Source organism: Gracilinanus agilis, chromosome 4, assembly GCF_016433145.1.
Source record: "Gracilinanus agilis isolate LMUSP501 chromosome 4, AgileGrace, whole genome shotgun sequence".
Taxonomy (NCBI): domain Eukaryota; kingdom Metazoa; phylum Chordata; class Mammalia; order Didelphimorphia; family Didelphidae; genus Gracilinanus; species Gracilinanus agilis.
Window position 1 is genome coordinate 253554431 of NC_058133.1, and position 18030 is coordinate 253572460.

The 18030-nt window shown below is 38.1% G+C and overlaps 1 protein-coding gene across 1 annotated transcript in view; it reads right to left on the reverse strand.

Annotated features, from left to right (window-relative positions):
- Window positions 1-552: 552 nt before the first annotated feature.
- Window positions 553-18030, reverse strand: part of LOC123246331 — a 28256-nt gene continuing 10778 nt past the window's right edge. The window contains exons 2-3 of the mRNA XM_044675242.1: window positions 983-1098; window positions 553-925 (exon numbers count right to left, since the gene is read on the reverse strand). Coding sequence (XP_044531177.1) covers window positions 590-925; window positions 983-1098 — 452 coding nt within the window. The 3' untranslated portion in view covers window positions 553-589. The remainder of the gene's footprint in view (window positions 926-982; window positions 1099-18030) is intronic.

Consider the following 18030-nt stretch of genomic DNA (forward strand, 5'->3'; position numbering starts at 1 on the left):
ATTGCTTTAGTACTTGGGGTGAAGTATAGTGATCAGGAAATAATTTATAGGACCACTTTCTGGTAGGCACAGCAAGTCTTCTGAATTTTGGTTATGTACTACATATGACAAAGCAACAATGAGTTATTAAAGGCCATTATTAGAGAGAAAATGAAGAAATTAAGGTAGAACTGCTAAGCTGTGCCTGTGTGGATAAGGAAAAATGAAGGTGGCATTTTTAAGTATCTTGCAACGTAAACCTTACTTTTAGGGTACCTTGAGGTCTAGGTCACACTGGATTTTGAACCCTCATAAAAATTCTTTTAAACCCTTCCCATTCGCCTTAAGGATCAATACTGCATTATCGGTTCCAAGGTAAAATAGAAAAGGCTAAGCAGGAGACCAAGTGACTTGCCCAGTGTTACAAAACTAGATAGTGAGGCCACATTTGAACCCAGGATCTCCTTTCTGAGCCCGATTCTCAACTGAAGACACTTACAACCTACCGTAGAACCAAAAAAAAACACAGCTCTTTCAAGTGAGAACGTGGGTGGCCCTGAAAAGGGCCTTTGGAGAGCAGGCGCGGGCAATGCGCGCTACAGGGAGAAGTTTAGCCGCCAAAACCGTACAGAGTGCGGCCCTGGCGCTTGAGAGCGTAGACCACGTCCATGGCCGTGACGGTCTTTCTCTTGGCGTGCTCGGTGTAAGTGACGGCGTCCCGGATCACGTTCTCCAGAAACACTTTCAGGACTCCGCGAGTCTCCTCGTAGATGAGCCCCGAAATTCGCTTCACACCCCCACGCCGAGCCAGACGGCGGATAGCAGGCTTGGTAATACCCTGGATGTTGTCCCGAAGTACCTTCCGATGCCGCTTGGCACCGCCTTTACCAAGTCCCTTCCCGCCTTTGCCACGACCAGACATGACTAACGAACACAAGGAAACGACCTGAAAAGAACTATCAAGTTCCCGCCTATAACACACTTATATAGGGTATGAGCGGACCTCGTTGAGAACAGAAAGTGGCCCAGGAGGGGGCGGTGGGAAGTGCAGCAGAGGCTCCGCCTTCCTCTGGGCTTCGGGTCCCTTCTCATAGGACAGAATGGAGCAGAGACACAATCCTGTACAACAAATGAACCCTTTTTCTGCATTGAATTTCATTTCGTTCGAAAAAAACGATGACTTTTTTTTTTTTTTTTTTTTTTTTTTTTTTTTAGAAAAAGAAGCTTAACTATTTTTTATTTTAATATGTGACCGAGGGTCGAATGGAAGGCTCTCAGGGGCGCAGTGATAGTAATATGATGTTATTCCTTTGAACGTTTTTGTTTATGCATTATTGAAGGTGGGAGTAAATCCTTGAAAGGGGTTTGTATTAATAAAATAAACGACGTTTAAGCCCTTTCTTCTATTACTTATAAGAATTCCCATACAACACCTTTCCTCCCGTTTGTCCCCCTACTGCCCAATACGCATAGAAAACATGCCAGCAAAGTGTCGATAGAGGTGGATATAATTAAATCATTAGTTTGTCTTTGGGTTAATCCTGTCCCTTCTTTAAGTCACCACTAGAAGTCACTGGAATTTGTGAAGGAGATTTTTTTGGGGTCAGGTTGTCTTCAGGTTTTATTTACACTTTAAAGCAAGAGTATTTAAGTTGGTGTCTTGGAGCATTTTTAAAAAATGATTATAATTTATATAGTACTTCAAGGTTTAGAAAGTGATATGGGAATATCTCATTTGGTACTTGCAACAACTTTATGTTGTAGGTGCTATTTTTATATCCATTTTACATATCAGGAAACTAAAGCTGAAAGATTAAATGACTTGCTAGTTTAGCACAGCCAGTTAAGTGTCTGAGATAGGATTTAAACTATTACTGATTCCAAGTGATATCCCTTCTCCAGGCAAACTCCTCTGCGCAGATTGTCCCTTATTATCATCTCTTCTCTTTCATTAATCTTCAGTTGCACCCTGACTACTGATTGCTTCCCTATTGCTTACTAAACACACATCCCTCTCATCCTCAGAAGAAACTCCTCGCTTGATCCGTTGATTGCTGTTAGTCATAGTACTATATATAGTATTTCTTTTTCTTGGCTAAGTTCCTGAAGATAATTACGAAATGTCCTTGACCTTAAAAAAAAAAAAAAAAAAGCCTTGATAACTACAATTTCATATAATTCGTTTCCTTTGTAAAACTATTTTATTGTATGTATTTGAAAACATTATTCTCAGAAGGGGTGCATGGACTTCACCAGGTTGCTAAAGGGGATGGTGAAAGAAAAGTTTAAGAACATCTGCATTAAAGGTAGGCTGCAGCCTTTCTCCCTGCACCCAACATTTTCTCCCTAGCCAAAACAAACAACTCAGCTAATCTACCAGGGAACCATAATTATGTAGTCCCTAGTAGCAGTTAATACACCCCTTTTCCATATTTCATAGGTAAAGGGAAGCTATCACTCAGTCAGTAATCATTTATTGAGTGCCTGGCTAATGCTAATTTCTGGGGATTAAAAAAAGGGCAAAAGACAATCCTTACCAAGAAACTTCCTCTTTTCTAACAGGTAATATAATACACAAATAACTTAAAGTTGTGGAGTTAGTGAGGAGGTACCTAGCTTGAGGCAGGATGGAGAAGTTCAGGAGAATGCAGATGGCTGTAGAGGGGTGCCTCTTAAAATGGAATTTATTTTATTTTTTACATTTAATTTAATTTTGTTTTTCTCAATTATTTGAAAAAATGTTTAATATTCATTTAAAAAATTGAGTTCCATATTCTCTCACTCTCCTTTCCCCATTCTTTGAGAAGGCACAAAAACGTTTCCATATTAGACATGTTGCAAAAGAAAATAGACCTCTCAAACCCAAGAATAATAAGGAAAGTTTAAAAAGTATGCTTCAATTTGCGATCAGACTCCATCAGTTTTTTCTCAGGAAAGTGGATAGGATTTTTCATCATATGTCCTTTGGAATTGTCTTGGATCATTGTATTGCTGAGAATTGTTAAATCATTCACACTTGAACATTGTACAATACTGTTTGTGTACAAAGTTTTCTTGGTTCTGCTCATTTCACTTTGCCTTAGTTCATGTAAGTCTTCCCAGGGTATTCTGAGATCATCATATTTGTCATTTTTTATAGGACAATAATATTTAATCATAATTACATATCACAACTTATTCAGGCATCTCCTCAATTTACAATTCTTTGCCTCCATAAAAAGAACTACTTTAAATATTTTTGTACATATAGGTCTTCTTCCTTTTTCTTTGATCTCTTTGGGGTACAGACTTGTAGTAGTATGGTTAGTCAAAAGGTATATGCACAATTTTATGGCCTTTGGGCATTGTTCCAAGTGGTTCTCTAGAATGACTGGATTAGTTCACAACTCCATCAACAAAACATTAGTGTCCCTATTTTTCCACATGCCCTCAAACATTTGTCATTTTTCTTTTCTCTCACATTAGCTAACATGATAGATGTGAGGTGATACCTCAGTGTAAGGGGGAAAAAGGGGTTTTTGGGTAAATATATTTAAGATTGGTTGCCAGAGGATTGAACAATTATCAATTCTCAATTAAGAATAATCTCAAGTCAAAACTGACTTTTATGGAAGTTTATTTACAATTGAGAAGAGAGAGAGGAAATAAGAAAATAAGAATCTAACACAGTAAGTAAATTACTATGATCCTCTAATTAATCCAGGTAGATCTAATTAACCCTCAGCTGAGAGTCAGAGGGCCAGAAGTAAAGCTTCATTCACAGGGTCTATTAAAGGGAAGTTCCTTAAGAGAAGTTCAAGAAGATTCAGTCTTTAAACTCACCATGTGGACTTCTAAAGAAGATATTGAAAGCAGTCTCACCAAGGTTTCAGCATTCCAGCCAGCACTCCTCCACGAACCAGGAAAGATCCTTCACCAGCAGCCCTCTTCACCAGAAGACCGGCCCCAGCTGACTAAGGAGCTCTTTTTAAAGGGGTCACTTATGAGTCACTTCCTGTGCCTCCTCCTAGTTTGCAGTGTCCAATCACAATAGATGCTTCTCATAGGACTGCCTAGGGGGCAGTCAGTTGATTCTCATTCGTCACTCATTCCAACAGACGTGGGTCATTGACCTCTAAAATTGGAGGTGTTCTCACCTTTGGTGATTAAATCTAAAGATGGGCAGTACAGACTTAATCTAACCATCACATCAGCTTTATTTTAATGTGCATTTCTCTAATCAATACTGATTTAGAGCATTTGTTCATGACTATAGATAACTTGGATTTCTTCTGAAAACTGCCAGTTCATATCTTTTGACCATTTAAAGATTGGGGAATGACATATATTCTTATAAATTTGACTTTGGTCTTTACTTCTTTGAGAAATGAAACCTTTATCATAGAAACTTGTCATAAAAATGTTTTCCAGTTTCCTACTTTCCTTCTAATCTTGACCACATTGATTTAGTTTGTGCAAACCCTTTTTAATATGATGTAATCAACACTATCCATTTTATTTCCTATAATATATTCTGTCTCTTATTTGGCCATAAATTCTTCTGTTATTCATAAATCTGATAGGTAAGATATTCCATACTCCTCTAATTTGCTGATGTATCACCCTTTATGTCTAAATCATATAGCCATTTTGACTTTATCTCAATATATTGTGTGAGATATTTATTGGTCAATATCTAGTTTCTGCCAAACTTCTTTCTAGTTTTACTCAGTAATTTTTGTCAGTGAGTTCTTGTCCCCAAAGCTTAGATCTTTTGCATTTATCAACTCTAGACTACTATGGTCATTTACTAGTATGTATTATGTATCCAATATAGTCCACTGATTCACTACTCTATTTCTTGGCCAGTTCCAGATTGTTTTGATGATTACTGCTTTGTATTAGTTTGAGATATGATACTGCTAACCACTTTCCTTCGTGTTTTACTCCCTCTCCCCCCATTAATTCCCTTGATAATCTTGACATTTTCTTTTTTCCAGATGAATTTTGTTATTATTTTTTCTAGATCCATAAAATAATTTTTTGGAGATAATTTGATGGGTATGGCACTGTATAAGTAAATTAATTTGGACAGAATTGTCACTTTTATTCTATTGGCTTGGCCTATCTATGAACAATTAATATTTTTCCAGTTGTTCAGATTTGACTTTATTTGTGTGAAAAGTGTTTTATAATTGTGTTCAGATAGTTCTCCTGGTCTGTAAGTGACCACAAACACTCTTCTCTGCCCCAGTGAGTTGAAGGAGTTTCCCAGAGTTAGGCAGGGATGCTGGATATCAGGTGAGGAGATAACGTCATGCTTTTCCAGGTGCATAGGGCACTCCCATGTATTGTCTGCCCACTGTAATTATGTTTTCATTATTTCTCTCTCTCTTTTTTTAAACCTTTATCTTCTGCTGTTGATTTTAAGTCAGAAGAGCAGTAAAGGGGAGGCAATTGGGGTTGTGTGACTTGCCCAGGGTTACATAGCTAGGAAGTTTCAGAGGCCAGATTTGAACCCAGAACTCCTCTCTAGGCCTGGCTCTCTATCCACTGAGTCACCTTTATTTCCTTTACCAGACAGAATGATGGGGTAGAAAGAGTTGTGGATTTAGTTACAGAACCTCAGATGAAATCCTATCTCTGCTTCTTCCTCTCTATGTGTTTCATAGGACTCTATTTTCTCATCTCTAAAGAGTGGGGCTGGGATGGAGGACCCTTCCACCTTTAAATATCTTTGTTATTTTTCAGTTGTTTCAATTGTGTTCAACTTTTTTTGATCCCATTTGGAATTTTCTAGGCAAAGCTACTGGAGTAGTTTGCTGTTTATTTCTCCAGGTCATTTTACAGATAAGGAACTAAGGCAAACAGGGTTAAGTGACTTGCCCAGGGTCATTCAACAAGTATAAGTGTGTGAGGCCTTCAGGCCTAAGTACTATAAAGATTAAAAATAATAAAGGCTGAGCAAAATATATATATTAGTATTTTAATTAAAGCCATGCTGATAGATAAAATCATTAGACCACGCGATTGTAAGAATTCAAAACTGCCGCCCTCGCCATTATTGTCTCCTGTCTCTTCCTGAGTCTGCTGGCCAAGAGGCCACTCCCCCCGAACCCAGGAGATTTTAAACTGTTCTCTGCGTGGAGACATAGGCGTCCCCACGCCCAAAGAACCGGAAACGGAAACCCGTTGGACCATGGGAAATGCAGTTTGATAATTTCCACGTGTCCATAGAAAATATATATACTTTTAGATGGCATCTCCCAAATTTCACTTTTACAGTACTCTATCTACTGTGTGTATCATCATCTCTTAAACTATGACATTGAATGTAGGGGGGATGATCATGTATGCTATTTTATGCATTAGTTTTATTACATGTCTAAGATTTCTTTGCACTATAAAAATTGCTAAAAATTCTAAGTTCTATTTGAATAAAACAACTAGAAAAGTTATTTGTATTTTTTAAATGAAAAGTGGTGGGGGACATTAAAAATAAATTAGGGGTACATTACAAAAAGCTTGGAAACCATTGCTTATGGTATTAGTTGACAGAAACTCACCAATATTTGTCCATTCTATGTGCCCTAGAGTCTGGTGTAAGCTTAACTTTTCCCCAAGTTCTTTGCAGATAAACACTCATTTCCTGGCCACCTCAGGGAAGAGACTGTTTTTTGGCACTATAATGACTTTTCTCCAACAGAAGCTCTTAATCTGGTTAATTGTTATAATATTCTCACACACCAAACTATATTATTTTAATATTATGGTTAATGATATATTATTATAATTAATATCTTATATACAGGTAGTGTAATAACTGGGTCTAACTCTTTTTACCATATGTGATCACTTGATTCATAATCAATCAATAATATAAAAGCAGTAAAAACATTTTCTTTTCAATATCAGATTTCAGCATGAGTCCTTTGGGCACTATTGACCATTGCATTGATTAGAGTTCTTATGCCATTTGTGGTTGTTAGTCTTTATAAAACTGTTATTACATAAATTGTTTTCCTAGTTCTGTTCACTTCACTCTGCATTAGTTTGTACAAATCTTTCCAAATTTCTCTGAAATTTAATTCTCTTTGTTATGTCTTCTTGCACAATAATATTCTATCACATTCATATACCATCATTTCTTCAACCATCCTCTGATTTTCAGGCCCCATTCTTGGTTTATAATTCTTTACCATCATGAAAAGAGCTGCTATGAATATTTTTGTACATTTTGGTCCTTTTCTTTGATGTCTTTGCAGCATAGACCTAGTGTAGTGGTATCACTGGATCCAAGAGCACACACAGTTTGATAATTTGGAAGGATAGTTCCAAATTGCTTTCCAGAATGTTTAGACACTAATAATGCATTAATAAGGTTCCTGGGATCTTTAATATATTCATTGGAAAGCATAATATTATCCAGGAAAAGTATAATTGGTTAATTAATCAACAGTAATTTAATTGACTGAGCATACATTAAGTAATTTAATTGAGCACTAATTTATTTCTTTGCCTTCTCTTTCAATCCCACTGACAGTCCTAATTCAGAACTTTGTTGTTCACCTAGACTGCTGACTAGGTGATAACCTTCTAAATGGGCTCTCTGTCTGCAATCTCTCTTCTCTCCAGTAAACTGCTTCTATAACAAAGCTGATTAGCCTAAGGTATAGCTCTGATTGTCATACCTTTGCTCAAAATTCTTTCCAGGCTCCCCATTGTTTGCTAAATAAAGCTCCAAATTTACCCTGACTTTTTAGGCTTTCCCTGATCAGACCTCAACCTTCCTTTCCAAACATCCTGCATTCTTTCTCAATAAAATCCAACATTAGCCAATCTGGAATATTAATCTCTTCTCCAAATTTCCCATGTTTTACTGTCTCCCAACTTTAGTTTATTCCAGTGATGGCAAACATTTTAGAGATGGAGTGCCAGGCCTCACCATACCCCACCCCCTTGACTGGGTGCTGTGCCAGCACCCTCCCCCCCAGACCAAGTGCCACTCCTCCCTTACCCCAGATGGGGGAAGGAGGAAGCATTGTCATTAGGCTGCTGGGCAGAGAGGCAGGAGATGTGAAAAAATATCATCAGGCATGTTGGAGATGGGGAGGGGAGCAGCTCCACCCTAGTCCCTCTGGCAGGTGAGGAGTTGGGGGAGGATGGCCTATGTGCCCCCAGAGATCACTCTACATGCCATCTTTGGCACCCATGCCATAGGTTTGTCATCACTAGTTTATGCTATTCTCTCTGCCTTGAATGTTCTCCGTCTCCAATTTTCATCTAGCAAAATCTTCTCCAGACTTTTAAGGCTAAGTTCCAGTGTTACCTTGGTCAAGAAGTCTGCCCTAATTATTCCAGTAGGAAATGATTCCTCATTGCTGCTCTTCTCTTGTCCTGGATTTAAACCATTTATATTCAATTTGTCACTTACATCTGTGTAGTACATAGGTGTTTTATCTTATTTGTCTTGTTTGATTATAAACTACTTGAGAGCAGGGACTTTTTAACCATATTGTGCCTTCTTCATCCCTAGATATTCATAATCCCCTTAATGACATTGCTTCCTCCCTCCCCCATCTGGGGTAAACACTTGGTCTGGGGTGGGGGTTGGCACAGCACCCAGTCTAGGGGGTAGGGTGGAGTGAGGCCTGGCACTCCATCTCTAAAATGTTTGCCATCACTGGAATAAACTAAAGTTGGGAGGCAGTGAAACATGGGAAATTTGGAGGAGAAATTAATATTCCAGATTGGCTAATGTTGGATTTGTATTGAGAAAGAAAGCAGTTTGTTTGGAAAGGAAGGTTGAAATCTGATTAGGGAAATGTATATGCAATTTGTCACTTAGTTCTGAGTAGTACATAGGTGAGTTTTTACCTTATTTGTCTTGTTTGATTATAAACTACTTGAGAGCAGGGACTTTTTAACCATATTGTGCCTTCTTCATCCCCAGATATTCCTAATCCCCTTAAAGGTATCCGAGAAGCCTGGAGAGGAGGGGTGAAATGTAGCATGCATGGTCTTCAGGGAGGGAAGGGACCAGGGTAGTCACCATAAAAATAAATGAATATTAGAGACAGAATGGACCAGATTTTAACCTTTAAGCTTCAAATTGTTGAACCAGTCACCTCAGTAGCTGGAGTCCATTGCAAAAGCAATTGAGTGCAGATTCAGGCTCACCATGTTTTCCTCAATGGTCATCTCTCTTCCTTAACCCTCTTCTCTACCTTCCCTAAAGCAAACCAAAATGATTGGCTTCTCCATATTGGTTTGTATTTGTAGGGGTTTGAACAGCTCTTTGGACCCACTGATCATTCAGTTTCTAGTTTCTCTTGTAGGCTTTTTGAGAGGTAGCTGGATTTAGAAGTTTTGTTCCTTTTCCTAAATGCTTTCTTTTCTGAACCATTGAATATATAATGAAACTTACTTGCCAACCACTCTGAGCTGTTTTCTTGTGTTTATTGACTGAACAGAGAATGATAAAAAATTAAAGGGTGCCATTTTCAAATAAATAATTAAAGTACAGGAGACATTTGCTAAGCCAAGCTAGCCTATAAGGTAAAGTCCCAGGGATAGAGAGAGTGTTAATGTTATCTCCCTTTAAGTCAAGGCAGATGTGGAACTTGAAGTCTTTAAGATAGAGGGATATTCAGGAGAGGAGAGGAGAGGAGAGGATGACTTAAAGTGATGCTTCAGTACCCTACCTGAAAGGCTCACGTCACACACAGTTACCATAGTGACGGTATCAGTGTCAGCTTTTGAAGCTGGAGAGCCCTGAACTCTCCCTTGTGAGCTCCTACTAGTCATTAGAGGCACCCGAGAGATCTTCAAAAATTCAAAGACTGATATTATCAACAAAACTAATTTTGTGTGATTCTGTGCCTTTTTTCCCTGGAGGCTGAACATCACTGGTTCTTTCAAGTGATTCTCCTGTGGCATATAGTGTCAGGTTCCCTTACCACACTGCCTTCATTCCTTTGTATAAACTGCAGTGAGCCGGCCTAATTCAACATGTTAGTACATCATGTTCCCCTCCCAACCAGGTCTTCTCTTCCTCAGGCTAAATATGCTCAGTTCCTTTAACCAGGCCTCCTATAATGATAGCAAGGTAAATGATTCCCTTAGCCAAAGCATCCCTTCGAGAAGGGCACCCTTCTGTGGGCAGGCTCTAGCTTCAGTGTGTTAATATATTCCATTTCCAAAAGAGACAGCATGGTATAATGAGAGGGGAAAAAAAAGCAGTGGATTATTAGTCAGAGATTCTGGATTTAAATTCTTGATTGCTTTAAAAAAAATTTTTTTTTTACCCTTACCTTCTGTCTTAGAATAGATACTAAGTTCTAGTTCCAAGGCAGAAGAATGGTAAGGGCTAGGCAATTGGGAGTAAGTGATTTGCCCAGGGTCATACTGCTAGGAAGCATCTGAGGCCAGTGAGGGAAGTGTCCCATCTCTAGGTGGGCAGGGACTCTCTATCCAATGAGCCACCTAGCTGTCCCTAAATTCTGATTCTGCTACTCATGGTCTATGTGACTCTGGAGAAGTCACCTACGCTTTACTTCCATAGATATTAGGCCAGATTCAAAAATTTCAATTCATACAGAAAAGAAGGCTGCTGATGAGTTGGAAAGGGGAAGACCCTGTGCAGAATATACATTGAAGAGGGATTTCATGTGAATAAAGAGATTCTCCAAATGTGGAGACATTGTGGATGACATTATGCTGTTTTCGTCAAGCCCTGAAATACCACAGACCATATTTTGATAGGAATTTGATTTGATATAGGCAAGACCAAGTAGATGAAGAATGTTTATTGTCCTGATTATCATATGCATTTGTGTGGATAACTTGTAGCACTTCAGCATGTCTATTTGCAAACAGAGTACAGATAGACAGTGCACCAAATATTAAACAAAACAAGGACAGTAGGCTATATTCCTTTTGGAAAATTGCAAAGCTCCTTTACTTTAATGATTCCAAGCTAGGCAAAGATCTCAAAGTAGGCAAAAACCCATCATATAAATCTTTTTCAAACAAACTTAGTAATTAGATCCTCTTTTGGGTGAAGGAAGGCTCTTTCCCTATCAAGTAAAGGTTCCATCTGCTCAGGATCCAAACATGGTCCAGAGTGTGTTGAAGCCTGAACCATGTAAAAGAAGGTTCAGACTCCCTTGTTTATCTCCTCACTTCTAGCCCAGAAACTCAGGAGAAATATTACTTAAAGCTCAGATTTTGTTCATATTTAGTAGGAAGATACTCATTGTACAAAATATATTAAATATGGTACTTTTCTGTCTTAGTTTTCTCTTCTGTAAAATGAGGATAATATTATTACCCAATTTTCAAGGTTGTTGTAAGGATAAAATGAGAGAATAAGGGATAACATAGATACTAGTAACTACTCCTACTATTGCTGCTACTACTACTACTAATTTATTCTGCACACACAAAAGGAATGCTTAACACAAAAGGCTTCTGCACTTGAGCATTAATAAAAGCTTAAACAGGTGGCAATAACTACTCTTATACTCACTGAGCTTTGAAAGAAGAATAAATAATTGAAACATGTACATTCATCACATCATTATACCAAGAGGTTAAGGTTTTAAAATTGGAATGTAAGGCAGTTCACAGGAATGCCAAATGATGCATTTCACCTCAACTCTGCTCTGCCTGGCCATTTTCCTCTAAATCTAAGCCTTCCTGCCAGTCAGGCCAGGGCTTAAAGTGGTTATCTTCTCTAAGAGGGTGGGGGCCCAGGACAGCCACCTCATCATTTGCCACCTGGCTATTCTCCTGGACTTCATCATTCTCTTCAGAAACTCATATTCTTGAAAGATAGAATAGACTCTGAAATTCACATTTCCTTAGTACTCCCCTATCCCTGGAATCTTTCTCTTCCTGTGATTGGATAGGGTAGAGGACAGGCATCAAAGATCCTCTCCCAGATCATTTAAGGCCAGCCCAGGGCACGTCCCATCTGCAGGACTTCAACATTCCCCTTTGCCCTCCAATGCTTTTCAGCAAAATGGGTATGAAGGATGAAAGTGTGTTATATTCCCCCATTACACTAGGCAATGGGAGTTAAGTGACTTGTCCAGGGTCACACAGCTAGGAGGTGTCTGAGGTCAAATTTGAACCTAGGACCTCCTGTCTCTGGGCCTGGCACTCTTAACTTCTATGCTACTTAGCTACACCTTTCCAAACCTTTTCATAACTTCTCACAATTCCTCCTTCTCCCCCTTGGCTAAGAACCTTGAATCATATTACACTAAAAAAAATTTGAGACCATTTGCCAAGAACTCCTTCTTTTCCTCTCCCTCTCATTTTACATCACTCGGGCTCCTTTCTCCACTGTGTCCTCTTTTAATCCTATCTGACAAGAAAAGGTGGCCCTTCTTTCTGATAAGACAAACCTTTCTCCATGCACAAGTGATTCTGTTCCATTCCATCTCCTCCATCAGACTGTCTCCTCTATCATCCTCATTCATTTACTAGTCTTCAACCTCTCTGTTTACTGCCTCCTTTCCTATTTCCTGTAAACAAGCCCATCTCTCCTCCATCCACAAAAACTCACCTGATCTATTCATTCCCACTTTTGTCCTATATTTATCCTCCATTTTGTGGTAAACCTCCTTGAGAAGACCTTCTTCAAACTGGTACTATAGCCTTTGACCCATTTGATTGTTTTCTTCTTTTTGATATTTTCTTCTCTCTAGACTCATGACTCTGTTCTCTCCTGGTTCTTCTCCTACCTGTATGACTATTTCTTCTCTGCCTCCTTTATTGAATCTTGGATACTTTACAATTCAGAGCACTCCAATATCAGGAGACCTTTCTCCCTTTATTTGTTGAAGTTTTTACTCATATAGGCTTGGCAACCCATCTTTTTCACACAAACTATAAATTGGGGGAGTGCTTAATTAATGCTGGTTGAATGATCTCTATAAATTTTTACTAATCCTTTAAGGTACAACTCACAAACCACCTCCAGCATGAAACTTTCTCTGATGCTCCTTTGGTCAATGATCTTCTATTTCATATCTCAGTTTTATACCCCTCTCCTTCACGTGTAATATTTTATGAGAAGCAGCATGCAGTAATGGATCAGAGGGACAACTTTGGAGCCAGAAACACCTGGGTAGCAGCTCCAATTCTGACCCACACTGCAAGTCACTTAATTTTTCCATGTTCTAGGCAACTCTAAGCCTTCATCATGCAGAAAAGGTACAAATCTTTATTGGTAGAGGGAGTTTCTTATACCAAAGAAATCACATGCTATATAATATAATATCATTATTTGCTTCATGGTTTTGCCATAATAATTCTATCATTTAAACTTTCCATCTCTCCTAGTGGCTAAACTATTACTTGAAGGTAACCGATTCTTATGGGCAGGTGAGTGACACAGTATCTAGCCTAGAGTAAGGGAGAATCATTTTCTTGAATTTAAATTAGCCTCAGACACTTACGAGCTTGTGATCTTGGGAAAGTCATGTTATAAAATCAGCTGGAGTAGAAAATGGCAAATAACTCCAGTATCTTTGCCAAGAAACCTCAAAAGGGGTCAAAAAGAGTTGGACATGACTGAAATGACCAAATGACAGAAATAGTTTAAAATCCTTTCCTTCTGTCTTAGTATCCATTTTATGATAGAAAAGAGACAAGAGACAAGATCAGGGTTAAGTGACTTGCCCCAGGGTCAAACAGCTAGAAAGTGTCTGAGGCTATATTTGAATCCAGGTCCTCTTGACTCTAGGCCTGGTGGTCTTCAACCATGTAATCTAATGAAAGTTAGGTGATGCATTTAAAAGGCATTTTACTCAAGGGGCTACTTTTTATGGTTTTATAATCTAGTAGGGCACATAAGGGAATATGGGAAAGCAATGGTATAATGCAGTACCTGAAAGTATCATATCTACTTCTGTCTTAGTGTTAGAGGCAGATATATAAATATTAGCATCTGGATGAAAAGTAATGAAACCTACATCATTTTGATATTTGGTCTGAATAACTTTAGTCACAACAACAACAAAACAAAAGCTAAATGTTCTCGTTTGACAATCATGACTCTTGAAGGAAAAATTATTATATTGATTTATCCTAGTGTTTGGAAGAACTTTTATATTGTTTAAATCCAACCTTATATGATTAAAGCTTGCCCACACACAGAATGTCCCCCATCCCTGTAACTCTTTAGGAATGCTGGAAATGCTTACCAGGGATTTGGGGTTTCCTTTGGTTCTACCCAAAGCATTCTTATTTTGGGTTACTACACCCAGGGTTTATGATGGGTCCATCCAAGCTTGTGTTTTAGATTCTTGTGTTTTGGCTTACTGTATAGGCATCTTTGTCTAAACTCTATATAATATAAACTTTCCAGAGCCTAGAAGGGAAGGAGTCACACTTCCTTTCATGATCACTCTCCTCTTAATAAAATTCTTTCTAAATCTATTTTAGATATTGGGGTATATTTTCACAATAACACTCTAGTGAAGAAATGAGGCAACAAAGCACCCTCTTTCCACCAGAGAAGTAGGGAATTATGGATTTGGAATGTTGTATATGCCATCCACACACTGAATGTTGTACCCATTGGTTCTGTCCATTGTTGTTGTTGCAAGTTGATACTCCCAGTTGAAAAAGGGTAACTGAAAATGATTGTGAAAAAAAAAGAAAAGAAACCATCAATAAAATAAAAACAAAACAGCAAAAACCATTTTTTTTTTGTTTCAAAAACTTGTTGGTTTCAAATAAAATTATTAAAGACAGGTTCTGGGGTTTTCTGGGGTTAAGTTGATCTGTGTTTTTGAAAATGGGATGATGTAAGGTCTCTTCCTTTTTTGTTGTGGTCTCATCCTTATCTCAAGGTTACAATCCTTCCAGTACACTAAGTCTTTATTAAACATTTATTATGTGTAAGCCGGGAATTCAAAATCAAAAGGAAAAGAACTTTCTGTCCTTAAGGAACTTATTTCTAGAAAAAGTGGAGTTAGATTCCAAACCACTTTGGGCCCTCTTTTCCCCTCTATCTAAAACAAGAGCAGAAAAAGCAATTACTTAAAGGCAAGCCTTAAAGTAGCTGTATTATATATTTATATATATTATATATATTTATAAGCAATTATTGCTATTATTATCAAATTCAGGATCTGGACATTCATTGTCTTTGTTAGGTATTACAAAAATGAATTCACAAACAGGATTGAAAACAATTTAAAACTCTCCTCTTTTTATCTCCCTACCACCACCCACCCACCCACTTACGTATCTTGATGGTTCTCAGGAAGTACTCCAAGATGATGGCAGACATCTACTGGAAGATCTGGGCAGCTTTTATTTTCAGACCCGTTCTATGTCTCTCATGAATATCTCATTCATCACATAGTCCTTTACTTCCTCTGCTCCCTCTATTTCCTCCCTTCTTTCCCTTATCCCCTCAAAACCAAGAAATCAACATCTTGCAAAACAACCTCTCTGGCCAGACACCAAGTTTGACAGAAAAATGGAAAAGAGGGAGGAATCAATGTCATCTCTGAAAACACATCACCTGATTTCCATTAAAGTAAGATAATTATTAATAGTCCCATATATGAGAATGCCAAGTTTTAGCCTAGGACTTTCAGAAGACCCTTTACCCTTTTCATTTCCCACTGGAGGCATGACTCTTATTCCACAGAATCAACCTGAGAAGAGATCTGCATGCAAACCTTTCCTAGCAGCACTCGTTCTCTAAAAGAAATTAAATCTGCTGTCCATTGTTAGATATCCATCCAAGTGCCTCTCATATGAAATGCTATCTTTCCATAAATACTATTCTCACTTTCCATGCTCTCACCAGAAGGCTTCCTTGGTCCACATTAACTTCTCTTTCTATGAATTTCTCTAATTTTATGAGCTCTTCTGGTATTACTCTTACTTTCATTTTCACCTAAGTCATCTTTCAAGCAGATTATAAACTCTTATTCCCTTTTCCTCTATAATAGAGTTTGGTATGGGAATGTGTACATTGCAGGCACTTGAAGTAACTTAAAGGGAGTAGCATTGAGGGTAAAAAAAAAAGTAACTTAAAGAGAGTAGCATTGAGGGTAAAAAAAAAAAAAAGATCAGTTCCTTTTTAACAAGTCATAAATCCAGTGGTTTTTGTATCAGTTATTGTTGAAATGGATTTCTGCAGCTTTTAGGGTATTTCTAGAAGAAGAAGCCCAAATTTCAACACTAAGTTTCTTTCAGTATCACTTATTCTTTTTCAGAGGCATTGAGAATTGGGGAGAAAGTTTGAAAGAGAATTCTGAATTAACTTCATTTAATCTTTTCCCAAGACCCACAGAGCCTGTTCCATTCCTATTCAGTTTCCTAATTTCTTATTCCTGATTCTTTCATTTCTTAGGAATCAGGAATCCTATATTCCTCCCTAATTTATATTTCACACCTTTCCTCTTCAAAGATTCAGACATTCTTTGCTTTTATTTTGATCACTTCCATTCTCTTCTTGGGATTTTAATATTCTGTCTTCCTCCTCATTACCCTTTATCTCACAGCCTTACTTTGGATTTTAGTGATTATAGAGCCTGGCTCCTCTGACTGGCAGACAGGCTTCAAAGAGATTTTTTCTTCCCTTGAAGATTATGCATTTTCATATTTGGAGCAATAGGCTTCAATGGCTGCAAAAGATTTGACAGAAGTACCATCCAAGTTCAGACATCTTTGATCTAGAAGTTGAATTTAATGCTTGGGTCCCCATTTTTGGCTCATCTTGGCACTCCTTAGTTGGGTTTAGCCACTAGCTTTTCATTCAGCTGAGCTATAGGATTCCACATTTTTTCCCAGCATCATAGTTTGATCCTTGGGTATTGTCAATCTGAAATAAAATGGATTACTAAAGTAGGGACAAGAATCTTTAAGTGAGACAAAGGAATTTCAATTCAAGGTCAGCACACAATACCAGAGTGCAGGAATGCTGGAATTGGGGCAGAAAGGTAGAATTTAAATATACTTCTTCTGGGGAGAATGCTTGGGAGGGACCACAATTGGGAGGAGTGATTAACATCTGATCAAATCAAGGGACTTCAGATGTGGTTAACATCTGTTCAGATCCATGCAAGTACAGTAAATTTTCTGAGATCCAACCATGAGGTCAGTGAGGTCAAAGAAGGCCCTTCTTATAACTTCTTTTAACATTCTTCCCCTTTTGGTCAAGATGAGGTCCAAAAGGGATCATCCCAAGGTTCAGAATGACTAAGGGAAAGACTCAAACTTTACCTCTGAAAATGTCCAGGTGTTACCTGGGAGATCTGTGTCTCAGGAAATTAGAATATTCTATTATAAACAGTGATAGTGCCTTGGAAAGAAGAATGAGCACATTATTTTTATCTTTCGTACTCTACATTTTCCATAAAATATATGATCAACATGGAATGATTGGTAACATTGCTACTGCTATTTAAACTTAAAAAAAAAAGCATCATATGTCATCTATGACAATGAAAAGCAGCAAAATGTATATATAATTTCTTAGGAGGTCAAATCTACAACCAAATTCTCAAAAAGGAATAGTGAAATACTGGTGGGGTTCTTTAGTTTTTAAAACTGAACCTCAGGAGGCAGCTACGGGAGGAAATGGAGTATATCCCCCAAAGTAGGAGTATTTAGGTTTGTGGGAAAGGGAAAAAGTAGAGGGAGATTTTTTTTTTCTCCAAAAATGAATGCTGCTACTGGAGAATACAAGCAAAAGAAGAAATGTATGGTGTTGCATAGGTCAGTCAATAAATCCTCATTCTATATACAACTATGTGTTGTATATGTGTGTGAAATTAATGTAAATTGTACCCTTTTTCCTCTTGGAAAGGAAAGTGTTATTATTTTATTATTTTTTCAAACCCTTACCTTCCCCCTTAAAATCAATACTATGTATTGGTTCCAAGGCAGAAGAATGATGAGGGCTACATAATGGGTCAAGTGACTTGCCCAGGGTCACACAGCTAGGACATATCTGAGGTCAGATTTGAACCTAGGACCTCCCATTTCTAGGCCTGGCTCTCAATCCACTGAGCTACCCAGCTGCCCCTGGAGAGG